The 16,184-nt window shown below is 47.3% G+C and overlaps 1 protein-coding gene across 4 annotated transcripts in view; it reads left to right on the forward strand.

Annotated features, from left to right (window-relative positions):
- PRKCE (protein kinase C epsilon) overlaps nucleotides 1-16,184 on the forward strand; it is a 525,000-nt gene that overhangs the window by 426,249 nt on the left and 82,567 nt on the right. For all 4 annotated transcript variants that reach the window (XM_049115863.1, XM_025465791.3, XM_035695928.2 and 1 more), the window contains exon 11: nucleotides 12,046-12,200. In XM_049115863.1, coding sequence (XP_048971820.1) covers nucleotides 12,046-12,200 — 155 coding nt within the window. The remainder of the gene's footprint in view (nucleotides 1-12,045; nucleotides 12,201-16,184) is intronic.

The raw sequence follows: 16,184 nt of genomic DNA on the forward strand, positions 1-16,184 counted from the left end.
TAATTAATCAGTTGTGATTTATTGATTGTTCTATGGTAGAGGGTAGAAGTCCCACTTTCATGGAATCAAAAAGTCCAGTTAAGGAAGTAGGGTAGAAAGAAACCACTGAGTTAAATAACCCTCTCCACACTAACAATATATGCCAGTGGTATCTGGTCATAACATACAGGATGTAATCGCGTCATCATTAATCATCACTTGGGAGGTTTAAGTCCTGCCATGAGTTCACCAGAGAACAACTTCACTAAAATGCTGTCTTCATTGGAAAAGGCATCGCCAAAGAGGAGGAGAATAGGAAGTAGCTGACATGCGTAGAGGAGACACTGGAAGCAGAGTTGTCCGGATGGTTCAGAAATGATGGAGAGCAAGGACTGGTTGCAGGATGAAGAGAGGGCAACTCAAGTAGGAGGCAGAGAGATAGATTGAAATTTAGATTCCCACCAGACGGGAAGGTTCTACCGCCGTGAACTACTCAGAGTGCAATCCCTAGAACAGCAGTACTGTAGCCCATGGGAGCTTGCTAGAAATGTGGAAGCTCGGCTCCCAACCTGGACATAAAAACTCAGAATTTGGGGGTATGCAGTCCAGAAATCTGGTGTGTGTGGGGGGTTCTTTTCGATTTTTTTGTTTTTTGTTTTTTAAGTGTCCATTTGATTCCCCTATAGGCTACAGTTTGAAAACCACTACTACAGATAGTTCGGACTTGGTTCCAAATGACGGTGGAGACCCTTGGAAGGCTCTGGAGTGAAGTGGCGTGTTCTTTAGTGAGCTAGCAAACCAGGGCCTTGGGGAAGTGGTCTTCAGCATGTACGTTTCTTCAAGCGTTCTCACTTAATAATTCTCACTCACCTGCTGGTCACCACCTGCGCGATGAAACCGCCCCAAATTGCCAGTCATGGAACTGTGGGAGCCGAAGTCATAAACTGCTCTTTGAAGTGGTTTCTGAAGGCTGAGGGTAGGTCTTGTCTGGGTAGTGATGTGGTAGGCATCGATGGTATATTTCCATAAGTAGGGGTTTTATTTTAATGTGTGTGCTTTGCAAAAAGTTACTTAAATCAGCAACAATAACGAACACCTATATGGTGCTTTATAGTTTAAAATATAGTACAATGGACTGATTGGAAATTTGTCCATCACTGAGCCACATGCAGCCACCGAATGAAGTGTGAATGAAAAATTAGAACTAATATTTTCCTTAACAGTTTTTTGTTTTGTTTTGTTTCGCTTTTTACTGGACCGTGTACCTATAGTAAAGATAATCTATTTGGGGGCCCCTAGGTGGCTCAGCAGTTGAGCGTCTGCCTTTGGCTCAGGTCATGATCCTGGGGTCCCGGGATCAAGTCCCACATCGGGCTCCCCACAGGGAGCCTGCCTCTCCTTCTGCCTGTGTCTTTGCCTCTCTCCCTGCCTCACTGTCTCATGAATATATAAATAAAATCTTTTTTTTAAAAAAAGAATCTATTTTAATGTTCTGCAAAGTAGCTACTATCGAATCTCAATTTTATAGTTGGGAAAGCCAACACGTGTGTTTGTCTAAATTCACACTGCAAGTAAGCAGCTGAGCTAGGATTTGAACGCAGGCAGTTTGAGTCCAGAGGCTTGAGCCACTACACCATGCAGGTGAGGGTGTGGGCAGAGAGCTACCAGAAGGTTAAAAACAGCCACTGACAAAGTACCACAAATAGGCTTTGACTATAGTTAAGTCATGCCCCATTTCATTTGAGGTTCTTAAGCTCCCAAGTCTTTTTTTTTTTCTTCTCATTTGTGGCATTAATGAATCTATTTAGATAATGGATTTCTACATTTAAAGAAACCAGCATCCTATCCAAATTAAAATTGTTGGCCCGCAGCCTGTATCAGAGTTGCAACTCATCCTGAAACTCTCCCTTGCTTGGTCTGTACTGTCACCTTTCCAGGTCATTAAGAACAAAAGGTTTGTGAACAGATTAAATACAGGCTGTTTGTGTTCTGCTTTTTGAGCACCTATGCCTGTTTCGATGCAGACTGCATGGTGTTGATTGGAGTCTGTGCCCGTAGATTTTTAGAAATAACACATGCCGGAATTTAGCACCTTCTTACAACAGCACAACCGTGTTTGAACAATTCCTTTGAGAGGACCCTGTGCTATTACACCAAATATTTATAAGTTTATCTCACCACACTGCCTGGCATTCTGAGTAAACCTGGACAGAAGTATGGAGATCAAAGAATTTAATAACCAAAAAAAAACCTCCTTTCACGCTCTATCTGCCATCAAATGAAAGTATTAGTGAAGTGGTATGGAAATCCTCTTTAGCATGCCTGCAGCCACCAGCCATGCCACTTAAGATTTAAAACAATGCGATTGACTGTTCAGAATTCACGGGATTGGGTTGTATGCATACGTTAGTGTATTATTTCCAAGTTGCCAGTTTCCCCCAGATTAGCACATTTTCATTTCGGTTTTATTAAAGGAGTCAGAACATGAAAGGGGATTTAGCACAGTGGAGATGTCAACCATGCTTCCTTGCCGTCACGGAGTGGCTTGTTTGGTTCAAGGCAGCCATGCATGCGAATCCAGCAACGTGACTATAGGACTAAAAGTCAAGCCAAGTGGGATTGATAGAAAGGAAAAGACAGAAATACAATGATGTAGTGAAACCACAGCTCTCTCGCCCCGGGTGGGAACTTCCAGTCCTTGATTTGATTTCATATGGCCCTACAGTCACAAGAAACACGACACAGCATAGTATCAGCTACACAGTAAGTGCTTTCTTATGGCATTACTGAAATGGCTTGGATGAGCTCAGCATGGTGTTAAGTGTTGTAGGGACGCAGCCAGATACAGGAGACCCAGCCCCTGATCACCCTAGGAGGTACCGACTGTCATGGAAAGTGATGGTTTTCCATGAGAGTGCACTCTGTCCCATCAGAGTGATGGGATGGAAGAAGGCTGGAAACCATTGGTCCAGGAATTTACATTCTAGGATCCTTTTACCCAGGATCAGCTCAGACTGCTACCCCAAGCCAGGAGGTGTGGGGGCTGGCTTTTTTTTTTTTTTTTTTTTTTTTTCACATTTGGTGTGATCAACCTGAATGTTTCCATCTAAGCAGGTTATGTATTTTTCCCACAATGGAAGGGAAATATTGTTTTGTACCTTCTCCATTCAAAGTCAGCTACCTGGTATTTGCTTATCTTTAAAACTGTCAGGAGAACTTAGCATAATCTTTGGAAAGAAAAGAAAAGTAAGAAAAGAGGGACAATAATGATGTTGATAGCTGGTTGTAAAGTGAACAATTCAGTTTACTGGTCAGTTGTTTTGTGTACACAAGATTGAAAAAAGATTCCTTGGTTGCTTATCCCTGAATGGACTTGGTCACTTTACCATTAATGTGGGTACATTCTAATCCTCTGATTGGGGAGCAGGATTTCTCTCTAAATAGAATTAAGTAAGCAAAGAAACAAAAACGCAGCTAGAGAAATAGCAAACACAATAGCAGCTGCAAAGACATGCTCAAGAGCTGACCTAACCAGGACCACAGGCTTTATTTACAGTGGTAGTAGGTGCATGAGCCTCCTGGAAATCCAGACCTCAGGTATGAGCTCTGTAGGTACTTCTTTTGGGGTTGGGCACTGGAAGTAATAAAGTGACTTCTGAGTTTCTGGAATCAGAGCAGCAGCTACATGGGCTGCTTCAATCCTGTGTGGGGTCCATCGCTAGCATCTGACCTGGATGGAGTCAGAGAGACTCAGTTCTTCTTACTGAGCTACACATGCACTGAGCCTGGACAAGATGGGGATACACAAAGGAATGTTGTGAGCCCCCTAGCCGTTAGCTCTTACAAACTGATACAAAAAGATACAGGAAGTCTTATGTGTGGGAAACCATCATTTTGGTGTAATTACACGCTAGATTGGGAGGACCAGCCTGAGCTCATGGGAAGAACACTGGTAAAGGACAAGACAGTCATATGGGCCATGACTGGGTTGGGGAAATGGAACTAGAACAAGAATACTTTTATTCTTATGTTTGAAAACCTTTAGAAGGAACAATCCATACATCCTTAACGTTGGCTTCAAACAACTGACTGCTGGTGACGATAGGCTCCAATGAGCAGGCAACGTTTTCTTCCTAGTTAGGTTATCTCTTGGTATCATCAAAGACAGAGTTGGCCTATGTCGCCATCTTGCCCAGAATGGGCAGACCAGATTCTGGGTGGGCAACAGGCACAGAGCCTGAAACCTTTACTGGATGACCAGGCCACTAAGTTGGGCAGATGAGTGAGGGTCAAGGTTCCTGATGCCTTGCTACTTTCCTGAAGTCCAGGGTAACAGCCAGGGACAGAGGATGACAGCCTGCTGCCACACCCCAGGAGTGGCACCTGATGAAGAAAGCAGCAGATGGGGGAAACCAGGAGGAAGTCTGGTACCGTGTGGTGACTCTGAGGTACCAGATATTGATGCTTCGATGATGTGGTGAAGTAAAAGAAAGAGCCTCAGCAAAGCCACACCACTGTCCTTTTCAGGGGCCACATTCCCTGTCAAAACCCTCTTGATTCTGTCATTTTCAAAATGAGAAGGAAGGATAAACTATTATTCCCACTTCAGACACTGCCCTTGTTCGTGGCAGGAGGTCACTCAGATGGGCAACACCATGGACACATAACCTATGTGGGGGCTGTTCCAATCATATGGTCATGACATGTCGAAAAAACTTCTTTTCCATAAGATGTTGAAGACCCCTGTAAAAGGAAGGTATTCTCTGATGTGTTGAATGCAGACTCTTCCCCTTGCCCCCTGGCTTTGACACAGATGAAAGTGCGTGGGACAGGTTGGCAGTAACTTGAAATTGCTCTCTGAGCAAAGTGCTGCTCCAATCAGAGGCAGGAAATGTTTATTTGAGCTTTATGGGGTGAGTCAGTTTGCTACAGCTTTAGGTCACTTTAAACCTGGCACATCCTGTGTCGACCAAATCATCATAGTTTTTAATCAATTGGAAACAAACATCAGATGTATATGAATGAAATTTAGACCTTCTCAACCAGCAGACTATCATGTGGAATTTTTACCATTTGGCCAATTCTGATCAGGTTAAGACTTCCCTACCTGAAAACAAGTGTCTCCCCTTTGACCCAAAGTAGGGCAGACTCTACCCCACATGGCTTCTAGAAGGACTCTCCTTCTCTGTTAGCTGGAGGATGAGTCTCCAATAAGAAGAAGGATGTTTACTGTGATGAGGGCTTGCTTTCTTTGTGGGGAAATAAAACTCTTTCGGTTAAGTTTCCCAGAGTGGTTGGATCTTGTCTTTGGTTCTACCAAGGAGGTGGAATCGAGAAGAGGGAGGGTTGCCTGTTGTTCTTTCTCAAAGATAATGAAACGTTTAGGACAGTGGAAATCGGGAAGAAATGGAGTAACTTTAGGCTGCCTTCTTCCACTCCACCTTGTACTCTGCTTCCAGAATAGCTTTGCTTCAAGTCAGCTTTAATCATGCCATTTACAACTCAGAAGATTTCTAGGGTTCTTTGCTTCCTACCTGTGTTTTTAGAATCACCTCCTCCCCACCCCACCCCCCACCCACCAGGGCCACCACCAATCTGTCTGCCTCCTACTGACATCCAGAGTTTATGCTCTGTTTCCTAGATAGCAAGTTTTTTTTTTTTTTTTCACCTGCTCACTCCCATCCTCCCCATTTCCAGCTGTGGTGTCCCTTTTTGCTTACCTCTTCCTTTGAGAGGGTGTCCCCTGCCCACCTCCTAACCCTAATTCAGATCCGTGTCAACCAAATTCCTATATAACAATGGCCAGTTCCACCAGGACCTGGGAAAAAATAAATGTTAGGTTACAGAAAATAAAATATAGAAAGGGTTTTCCCATGACTGTTTGCTATCATGATCTTCTGTACGTGTGAAGGCCTGGATGACAGATGATTCTCTCTCTCTGGCAGCTCAGAAAGTAATGACCCAGATACATAGGTTTCACAATCTGATTCGATATAGGAGGGTTTTTCACATAATAGAATGTTCTGTGTTGCTTTTTTGTGGTTTCCCGTGTTCAATTCCTACTTCTTAGAAACCAAAGCCGTGGCTTATGTCATCTTTCATATCCCCCAGGCACCCACCCCAGGGCTGGCCACCCAAGAAAGACCTGTTGAATCGAGAGATTAAGTGATGTAGATATGGAGGGGACAAGGAGATGTCACAGAGGGTGAAGTGAGGACCCATGATTCCCTTAGATGATGCATCAGAGAAATTGTTCATCCTGTCGCCAGTATTTCAAAGGCTGACGGTTCCACATCCAGTCTTTTGTTGGGCACTCATGTGCAATTGATTCAAAAGCGATAGAATCTTTGCACATATAAACAGCTAGCAAATGATGGAGAATGTGCGTCCAAACAAATCCAACTGGCAGGACATGTCGTGCTGCTGAGAGGAAGCCTCTGGCTATCCATCACACCTTGAAAGATGAACAGGGCAGGCCTAGTTTTCCCTTCCAAGGTGGGAAAGGTTAGTGCTCTGGGAAAACAGAGCCCAATGGGAATTTCAAATACACGGTGTGGCCCTTCCGGCTTGTAGGTCATGATTAACTAACTATTCTTACCCTAAATGGCCATGACATATAATCTCTTTCCTAATTTTATTATTTTACTTACTATCACAAGACCGTAACTTTTTCGACATTCAGGTGAGATTAAGGGAGGCGGAGATAGAAGGCTTTTAAAATCTTTGATTACCTCAGAAAACATATTTGCTTACTTTACCAGGAAGTTGGGTTTTTGTCTTGTTTTGTTTTCTACTGATGCCAAGAGGGGATTAATGAGTAGCTGCTGGGTTTGCCAGCTTTCTTTTGATTTCAGTTTATGTAATTAAGCAGTTCCCAGAATGACTTGAGGTTCTCACTCTGCATCAAAACATGCTTCTCAGATGTGTTAGGTGTGGAGGTCAGAAACGATCCAGACTCACTGGACGGAGGGAGGGGGGAGTGAAAAACGGATCTTGCTTTAACCTCGGTCCCTCCTATTTAAAAAGCATTGATTCTGCTTTGGGGCCGTGCACATTGAGGTATATGGAGTCGAATGCAGGTCACAATGGAAGTTCAGAACGAGCTAACGTTAGAATAACTCAAAGTGAGGTTAACAATAGAAATAACACAGGGAAACCAGCTCTGGTTTACTATTGAATTTCCAGCAACTAGAGCTTTGTGCATGGTGAATGTTCAAGAACTCATGCATTTGACAAAGACATACTGGTAACCCACTATGTGCCAGGCTCCGTTCTAGTCGCTAGAGGTCCAGTGAGGAATTAATGACAAAAATCCCTCCCTCGGGATGCTCACATGGAATGAATGTCGGGTGAACAGATTTTTATTGAGTGTCTCCTTAGTTGTGGAGTTCAGAGCTGGGGGTGGGGGCATGGGGGTTGCTAAGAAGAATAAACTGTGTTCCTTAAGAACTGACCATCTCACTGGGAAGTGAAGACACTGCCCACAGAACAAAAAAAAAAAAAAAAAAACTGCTCAAAGCTGTAACTGAATACAGGGCAGGGTGCTGATAGAGACAGAACCCGGCAGGGTGGAATCGATCAGAGTGGACACTCATCTCCAGATTCCGCAGGCAGTAGACTCTCTGCAGCATGCCGACATGTCTCTACTTCCCGAAGCAGTACGAATTTGCAGCTACAAAAATCAGAGTTCCCTTTGGTTCCATTTCTCCCTTACAGCCCCCTAAACTTTTTTAGTTCTCCTATCTACACGATGATTGTTTTTAAAGTGAATCACAGCAGCTTTTCTTTGGGGGTCAGGCTAGTTCCCTTATAAACTAATAGGGAAAAATTCCCAATAGTTCATGGCCTCATGAAACAGTCACACAGCTGGGGAAGAAAGACATGAACGAGTTACACAAGTAAAACCTTTACTGTTCTGAATGCTACAGGGGGGAACATAGCATATAATAAGGAGATTTGACCTTGTCAGAAAAGTTAGGGACAGCTTCTTAGGAGAAAAGATAGCTGTACTGGAATCTCAGGGATAAGGAGGGATTAAACAGGGGAAGGGAGAGGGGAAACTATCCAAGCAAGGAGAATGGCATGAGCAAAGGCCCTGTGGCAAGAAGGAATTTGCTATTGGGACAGAGGAATAAGGGGTGGCTGAAGGGAGAGGACTCAGAAGAAGATAGATGACGTGGATCATAATAGGCCATCAAGCATATGGAGGTGTTTTCTATTTATTCCAAGAGTAATGGGAAGCCCTTAAAAGAAAAATCTGGTTTTTCTTTAAAGAAGAGAAGAGGGGGGAGGATTACACTCAGATTTTCATTGCAGCAGGGTAACTGCCTGTAGCGTGATCCGCATTTGCTAAGGGGACCAGGCCGTGTGGGCAGCATTAGTAAGAAGGCACTCAGCAAGAACCTAGACAAGAGGTGATAATCCCGTGGGCCAGAATGGTGGCCATGGGCGGGCAGAGACAGAAAGTAGACAAATGTCACAGGTACCGAATAATCAGTACAAAAGTACAACAGGGAGAAGCAATGGGGCTTTGGGGCTTGGTGATGGATGTAAGGGATGAGGGAGAGGGAGGAACTAAGAGTGACTTTCAGGCCTCTGACTTGTACACAGGCACCCTGGATGAGGACCGGTTTGCTGGGGGAAGATCACTGAGTCAGCTTTGCACCTGTTGGGTTGGATGCTGTTGAGGCATCTAGAGGGAAAAGCCAGAAACGCAGCTGGATACATGGGTGCATGGCTCGGGGGGGGGGGGGGGGAGTCTGATGTGGAGGTTGACATTTGCGGGTCACCGGTGCTGAGGTGCGGTAGACACTTGTGGCTGTGGATGAAACCACTCAGTGAGGACAGACTGAGGAAGGGCGGGGGTCGGGGTGTCTAGAACCCGGCCCAAGGGATTCCAGCACCTGATGGCTGTGCAGAGAAGCCCGGACTAGCAGGCCCAAGACAACCTGCCCAAGGCGGGGAAGGAAACCAGCTGAGAGCCAAGGGAGTCAAGTCCTTTGGAAGAGGAAGCGATTAGGGGAAAATACTGCTAAAAGGACAGCAAGTGAAGACTCGGTGATGGTAGCGGCTATGCTGCCATCGGTACCAACGGGAATAGGGCACCTTCACGGAGCACCAGTTGCAAGCCAGGCAATTTAACGTACAATCTCATCCCTGTAAGGGGATGTAGACCCACATCTAAGGTGGGCCCTATATCACCCACTTCTTACAGATGAGAGAACTGAGCGCAGAGATGAAGTCCTTTGCCGAGCCCACATGGCCAGTAAGTGGCAGACCCCTGTGGCGGCTCTTCTCTGCCACTCCACGGACCCTGTTAATGATGTGTGTCTAGGGTTGGTGGGATAAAAAGTGGCCAGGGAGCGGGGAGGAGTGTGGGGTATGGGGAAGCGAGGTTTTCTCCTCTTGAAAGCTTGGGATTCTTTCAAACACAGCCGAGCAAATACAACGTTGTTGCTAAATCCCAAGCCCAGGCTGGTGACCTCGGGAGGGCATCCCAGCGGTTGTTTCTGACGGCCTGGCTCAGCTAGGCCAGGGCAGGGCTGGCTGCAAGACGCAGCCGTGCTTGCTGGGAAAGGCTGCTTGCCCCCCCGTGTGCGAGGGCCCTGGTTCTCAGAGTGGGGTCTGACATCACCTGGGAACTTGTTGGAGACGCAGATTCTCGGATTCACCACCCCAGGTCTTCCGAATCAAAAACTCAGGGGTAAGGGCAAAATCCGTGTTCCAACAAGGCTTCGTGCGACCCCGATGCCAAGCTTGAGAACCCGTGCTCTTGGTGGGGGACAAGAAGAAGACAGAAGAAGAAAAATCTGAATGACGTATAGTCCGTGTGCCTCTCAGACACCTTGGCAGAGACCAGGAGGGAGAGTGGGGCTGAACCTGGGCTGCACTTGGCAGTCCCATGGGGAGCTTTGCACACTACCGCTGCCTGAGGCCCACCTTTGCACACTCCCCTGAGTGTTGGGCCATTGGCAATGAGGATTTGAATGGGGGAATGGGCGATTGAGTGAATGGTTGGCAAGGCAGCCTGGGTCCTTTTGAGCCCAGAATCGTACTCTGGGGAGAAAAACGGGGCAGGCCTTGAAGGGGGAAGGAAGACAAATGGAAAGGCAGCTAGACCGCAGGCCCACTGTGAGTACCAGAGTAGTGTGGAAAAATCTAGAGACTGCTGGGGGAGGAGTCTGAACTCCTAACAACGCTTAATGGTGGCCATACTCGCAAAGCAATGCCAAAGATAAATTAAATATGCCATCAGGACTGCTTCTTGAATAGAGAAGGATCATGATTTTTACTCAGTCTTAACAGAGATGTCTCTAGTAATTTTGGTTGAAAACGATATGCTCACCCCCTCCTGGCAGCTTCACCTAGACTCTGTCTGGATGGTAAGAAGGTGCTCTGACCCTCTGGCCTCTCCAGCGTCACTGTTTTCCTTTTGCTCCTTGAACCTTTTTCCTCCACGGACCCACTCAGCTCTCACCTCGGCAGTGTCACTCTGTCCCCAAATCCTGGGATTGGTTCATGCTCCCCACCCCCACCTCCTTGCTGCCTCAGGCCCTAGCTGTGTCCAGAATCCTCCGTGGCCCCCAGTTTAGAGAGCCCACCTTCTCTTGCTCTATCATCTTTAAGGCACTCTGCTCCTGTTTTATTTTCTTCATCCGGCCCATTTCCCCATCTCCACCCCTGGATCGTAGGTTCCACAGGAACAACAGCGCTGGCTTGACAGTCTTTGCCTCCCACCCAGTACGGTACCCCACTCCTTACGGGCTTAGGAAATAGTAGTCAAGAAACTGCCAAAAGTGCCTTTCCATCCGTCTGCTTCACACATTGTCATGGAGTGCAGAGAAAGAAGGCCCCTCCTTCTTTAGAAGGTGAGGTGTGAGTGTGGTCGGGCCATTCAGAAGGCCACCTTGAGGAAAGAAATCGTAGGAAATGTGGCAGGATGGGAACCCCAGAAGGCACAGCCTCCAGAGTGAAAAGTGGCCCTCACAGAAGGGGGCACTCGCAGCCCCATTAGTCTGTGAGACTTTGTAGTACTTTCCCAGGGGGGTGCCTTCACACATTACCACCCACTGGGGGGTTATTTATTTTTTTTAAAGATTTTATTTATTTATTCATGAGAGACACAGAGAGAGAGAGAGAAAGGCAGAGACACAGGCAGAGGGAGAAGCAGGCTCCATGCAGGGAGCCCGACGTGGGACTCGATCCCATAACTCTAGGATCACGCCTTGAGCCAAAGGCAGATGCCCAACCGCTGAGCCACCCAGGCGTCCGCCCCCGCACTGGGGGCTTAAAACAAAGTGAATCTATTCTCTCATAGTTCTAGAGGCCAGAAGTCTGGGACCCATGTCACTGGGCCGAAACCAAGGTGTCTCCTGGATCCTGCTGTCTCCTCAGGCCCTCGGGGAGAGTCCATCCATCCTTCCCTCTTCCAGCTTCTGGTAGCTGCCATGTTCTTTGGCTTGTGGACATGTCACAGTCTCCGCCTCTGTGGCCTTGTTGCCTTCTCCCTGCTTCTCAAGTCTCCCCCTGCGTTTCTCTTCTAAGGACACCTGTGATTGCATTTAGGGCACCCCCTGGTGATCCAGAATAACTTCCCACCTCAAGATCCTTATCACATCTGCAGAGTCCTTTCTTTGCTGTCTCAGGTAACATTCGCACGTTAAGTGATTAGGACGCAGATAATTTGGGGGAGCCATTATCCAACCTACCACACATATAAAGGTAACTGGAGCCTCCAGAGGGAGAGACTTACCCAAGGCCACGTTTCAAGGTCATCACAGAGATCAAAGACCCAGGTCTCCTTTCTGTCGGTTTTGGGCTTCGCCCACTGAACTAAGCTGATGTTCATAAAAGTAAAAGAGAGAAAGAGATTTCAAATAACACCACGTACCCTAATCCGTGTGCTGTCTGGATTATCTCTCTTCTGTCTTGTCATGATTGGGTGCTACCGGGATTCACCTACCACTGCACCTTCTTCCCCCCTGACTTCAGGCTCAGGACACCCTCTGGCTTGTGTGGGCAGTGGCCGTGGAATTACCTAAATGGCATTTTCTGCTCTCCTTTCAGGACCGCCTCTTTTTCGTCATGGAGTATGTAAACGGTGGAGACCTCATGTTCCAGATTCAGCGCTCCCGAAAATTCGATGAGCCTCGTTCCCGGTTCTATGCTGCAGAGGTTACGTCAGCCCTCATGTTCCTCCACCAACATGGAGTCATCTACAGGTAGCTCTTCCCTCCTCCTGCCTTCCCTGAAAGTGAAAAAACTAAAGAATTCTCCAGACACTTGAACTGACTTTGGCTCCTGCCCAACTGGTCTCTTAGCAACCCGCTTTAGATTAGTTGTTTGTTCTAATTTGCTCACAGAGGACTTTTTTGGGGGCTGTTTATCACTGTGAATGTTAATATTTGAATAGCCTCAGGAGATCTGACCTGCTGTTTGTGCCAGTTTTGATCGAAAGCCCAAGCATGGCATTTTAGAGGCTTGGGGCCCAGCAACCTTGGAGTGACCTTCATCTCTCTCTCTCTCCCCCACCCTCTTCCTTCAACATCAGGGGCATTCTCTTTACTTTTTCCTCCTGTGCCATGAACTTCCTCCCCTTCCCCACCTCTTGCCACTTCCTGAGTTTGTTTGGCTTGGTAGTCTCCAGCAGATAGAATCGAAGGAGGAGGAGTTGCTGGGGGTGGGGGGGGGGTGGTCCTCTGGGTTTATGATTCGAGGAGGAGGGGAAGGGAAGGGGAGCTAGACAATATCCAACAGGAAGTTACTGCAGATCATCCAGTCCCTTACTGCCGCCCTGTCCCCCTTCCAAGAAAACATGGAACACACACACACACACACACACACACACACACACACACAAATTTTCCAGTAAGGGAGCAGGGCTATTTACGCAGGCTCTTCTGTGAGGTCAGGAATTCTGGGAGGAGTAAATATTTATAATTAGCAACAAGGACACTAACGTTCCTTAAGATTTTCTCAATGGCTGTCAATTTCTTGACTCGGTTTTTGCTCCCCCCACCTTTTTTTTTTTTTTTTTTTTTTTTTTCAGTTGGGTAGAAGAATAGCTGGTTGGGTTCAACCCAGAACTTAGTCACTAGAACCTTCCTGACCCTCTCCTGGGAGCAGTGCTCTGATTAAATGCTCATCGAGGGGTTCTGACCAACCCTCACTTCCTTTTTACTGACGACTCTTAGTTTCCTGAAGTATGTGTCTCTCTGCTCAATAATAGTCAGTGCCTCCCCCTGGCCTACACAATACAGTCTGAACTTCACAGCCTGCCGGTCACGGCCCTCCACACCGCGTGTGTCCATGTGTTTGCTGCCTATCGCTGCGTAACAAAATACCACAGACTCCAGGGCTTCAGACAGAACCCATTTATTATCTCTTGGCTTCTGTGGTCCAGGAGTTCAGGCACGGTGGACCCTGGCCCTTGGCTTGGGACCTCTCTGTTGTGATCAGGGTGTCACGCTGCATGCTTGTCTGAAGCTTGGGATCCTCTTCCAGGCTCACGTGCTAGTGGGCAGACCTCAGTTCCTTGCAGCACGCGGCTGGCTTCTCCAAGGCGAAAGCCTTTCAAAGACAGAGCCTTTCCTGCTTGGAGTCTCTAGCTTCAGGGAAGGCTTGGACCCTCTTTTAATAGGATCACTTGATTAGATTAGACCTCCCCAGGATAATCTCCCAATTTGTTTAACTCAAATGATTAGGGACCTTTATTTCATTTGCAAAATTCCTTTGCCCTTTAACGTCACATTATCACAATAGTGACATCACATCACCTTTTCCACGTTCTTTTGGTTATTCCAGATGAGATTGTGCCAGAGTGAGACTCACTGGGGCTCCACTTAGGTTGTGTCTGCTACAGTGTGGCACACCTTTCTCTCCTCACTCCTCACAGCACCTTGTTTCGAGCCCACCAAGGCTCTTCTTTTTTCTCAAACTCACCTGCCAGCTCCCAGGGTGCCTGTGCTTATGCCCCCCTCTGCCCTCCTCTGTCCAGCCCAGAGGCCTCACACAACACCGCCTGCCTGCCCAAAGCCACAGCAAGTTTCTCCACCACCCACACTTCCATTTGCAATCTGGGAATGAACGGGGTTTGAGATTTTTGTTGCTGAGCCTACCACCGTCCACCTTGTGTGAACGTTAGGCATCGCTGTGGATCCCTCACTAAGTTACAAACTCCCTTAAAGACCTTTTTTTCCCTTAAATCCCTCAATCATCTTATTTTCCATGCTCTTCTTGTCTTACACAGAGTAAATAGTCAACAAATGACCATTGACTTCAATTACTATGAAACCCTAATCTCTGCCCCCGAAACAACCTACAAGCCAGTTCGAGAAACAGGAGCTAGGTATATGAAGAGCCCACCCATACTACAAGCAGTGCCTTGTTAGGTGCCAATGACAGGAAGAAGGACTGCTATCCTTTGAGACATCACCCCCACTCCTCCCCCATTACAGTGGGTGTAATCATCCAGCTTACTAGCAGGGATTCAGAGACTTCTCAAGTAGCTTGCTCAAGACCCTACATGGTCAGTTGCAGACCTAGGAAACCTAAGTGACTGATGAGCTCATGCTCTACACCATGACACCTGTCACCCTGCCGTTTCAAGTCCAAGTCCAAACTCTTTGGCTTGTCATTCCAGGTACTCTGACTCACCTGTCTCTTACACGTCTATGTCTCCCCTTTCTGCTTCCCTCTCATCACACCTGTGAACATTTGTGCTCTGTCAGCTTCCAGAAGCCATACTTTCCCCTCCCTTCCACCCACCCCTCCTTCCCACCGCCCTGACCAATCTTCTTCAGTCTTGGTATCACCTGGCCCAGCTGCTGCTCCCCACCCACCTCCATTCTCTAAATACTGCTTTTCCCCGGGGCCTTCATCCCTCCTTCCTCTTCCCCTCACCGTTCTGCCTGAGTGATGCCAACACGTGCGTGCTTTCAGATGAGTCCTGTGTGCCACTCTGTGTGACACAGCCCCTAGTTCTCAACCCACACAAGCGCTCCCTCCCAAACCTCTCTAGGGGCCTGACCTTTGGGGCTTTCTGCCTTCTTTCCAGGTGAGTGTGTAGTGTAGTGGTCTGCTGGCCTGACTCCCTCCCTGCCTCTCGGATCCCTGCCCTCCTCTGTGTCCTCGCCCTCCGTTGCCACCCAACATTCCTTGAAAGCATGCGGTTGTCACACATTCCCCTTTTAGCATCCTGCAGGCTCCCTCACGCTCTGGCCCTCCTGTGCACAGCTCTGTGGGCTGGCCATGGCGCAGCAGTGAGTGGCGGATGGTGTCTAGGTGGGCTCTGCTTGTGTGGCCGGCTTCAGCCCAGGAATGGGGTGCTTTTTCTACCGGAAGGAGATGGCTTACTATGTCTCTCACAATGATACCGCCTGTGCTGACGGGGCCCTGGCGGCCCCCAATGATCTTGTGACTCTTATCACTGCTCCCTGTAACCATATATCCCACTCTAGGTGCTCCAAATTATTTGCCATTCTACCCTCAATACCATTCTTTTTCCTTTCTCTGAGCCTTTGTACCCCCGTCTCTGGAAATCCCTTGCTCCTAATCTGTGTCTTGATCAATGAGTGGTTCCCAGTTCGCATCCATGTTCTGACTGCCTCAGAGTCCCTGGTTCAAAAGGTTTGGAGATTCCATAATACTGGTGGAGGGGAAAGAGATAAGGATACTGGTGAGAAAAAAAACAGCTCTGAGATTATGATCGCTGAGGCTGGGTGATGTGCACATAAGGGTTCACTATCCTATCTACTGCTGTGTCTGTTTTAAATTTACTGTCATTATATTATCTTTTTAAAAAAAGAATAGTAATTCCAGGGTAACATTCCTAGAGTCTTTGAATCAGTAGGTCTGGAGTGAGGTTTAGGAATCCAGATTTTTTTTTTTTTTTAAGTGTTTTTCAGGTGACTTGGGGACCAGAGATTGAGAAATATTCCATTCTGCCTCTGAGACTATGTCAAGTGCCTCTGCTATGCGAGGCCTTCCCTGGCCACCCAGCCTGTCCTGGGGATCATGCCTTCCCTGAGCAATGTAATATCTCACTGTACCAAGTGTTTAGCAGGTTCCCTTTGCAGAGCTTATGTTTTTACTTAAGATTCCTATTCTGTGATCGAGAGCTCCACACAGGAGTTCTTACCTGGTCTGCCTAGAACAATAGCCTGCTTATAGTCGGTGTTCACTAAGTATTTGTTCTTCTAGTCCGT

The sequence above is a fragment of the Canis lupus genome, chromosome 10 (assembly GCF_003254725.2).
Source record: "Canis lupus dingo isolate Sandy chromosome 10, ASM325472v2, whole genome shotgun sequence".
NCBI lineage: Eukaryota > Metazoa > Chordata > Mammalia > Carnivora > Canidae > Canis > Canis lupus.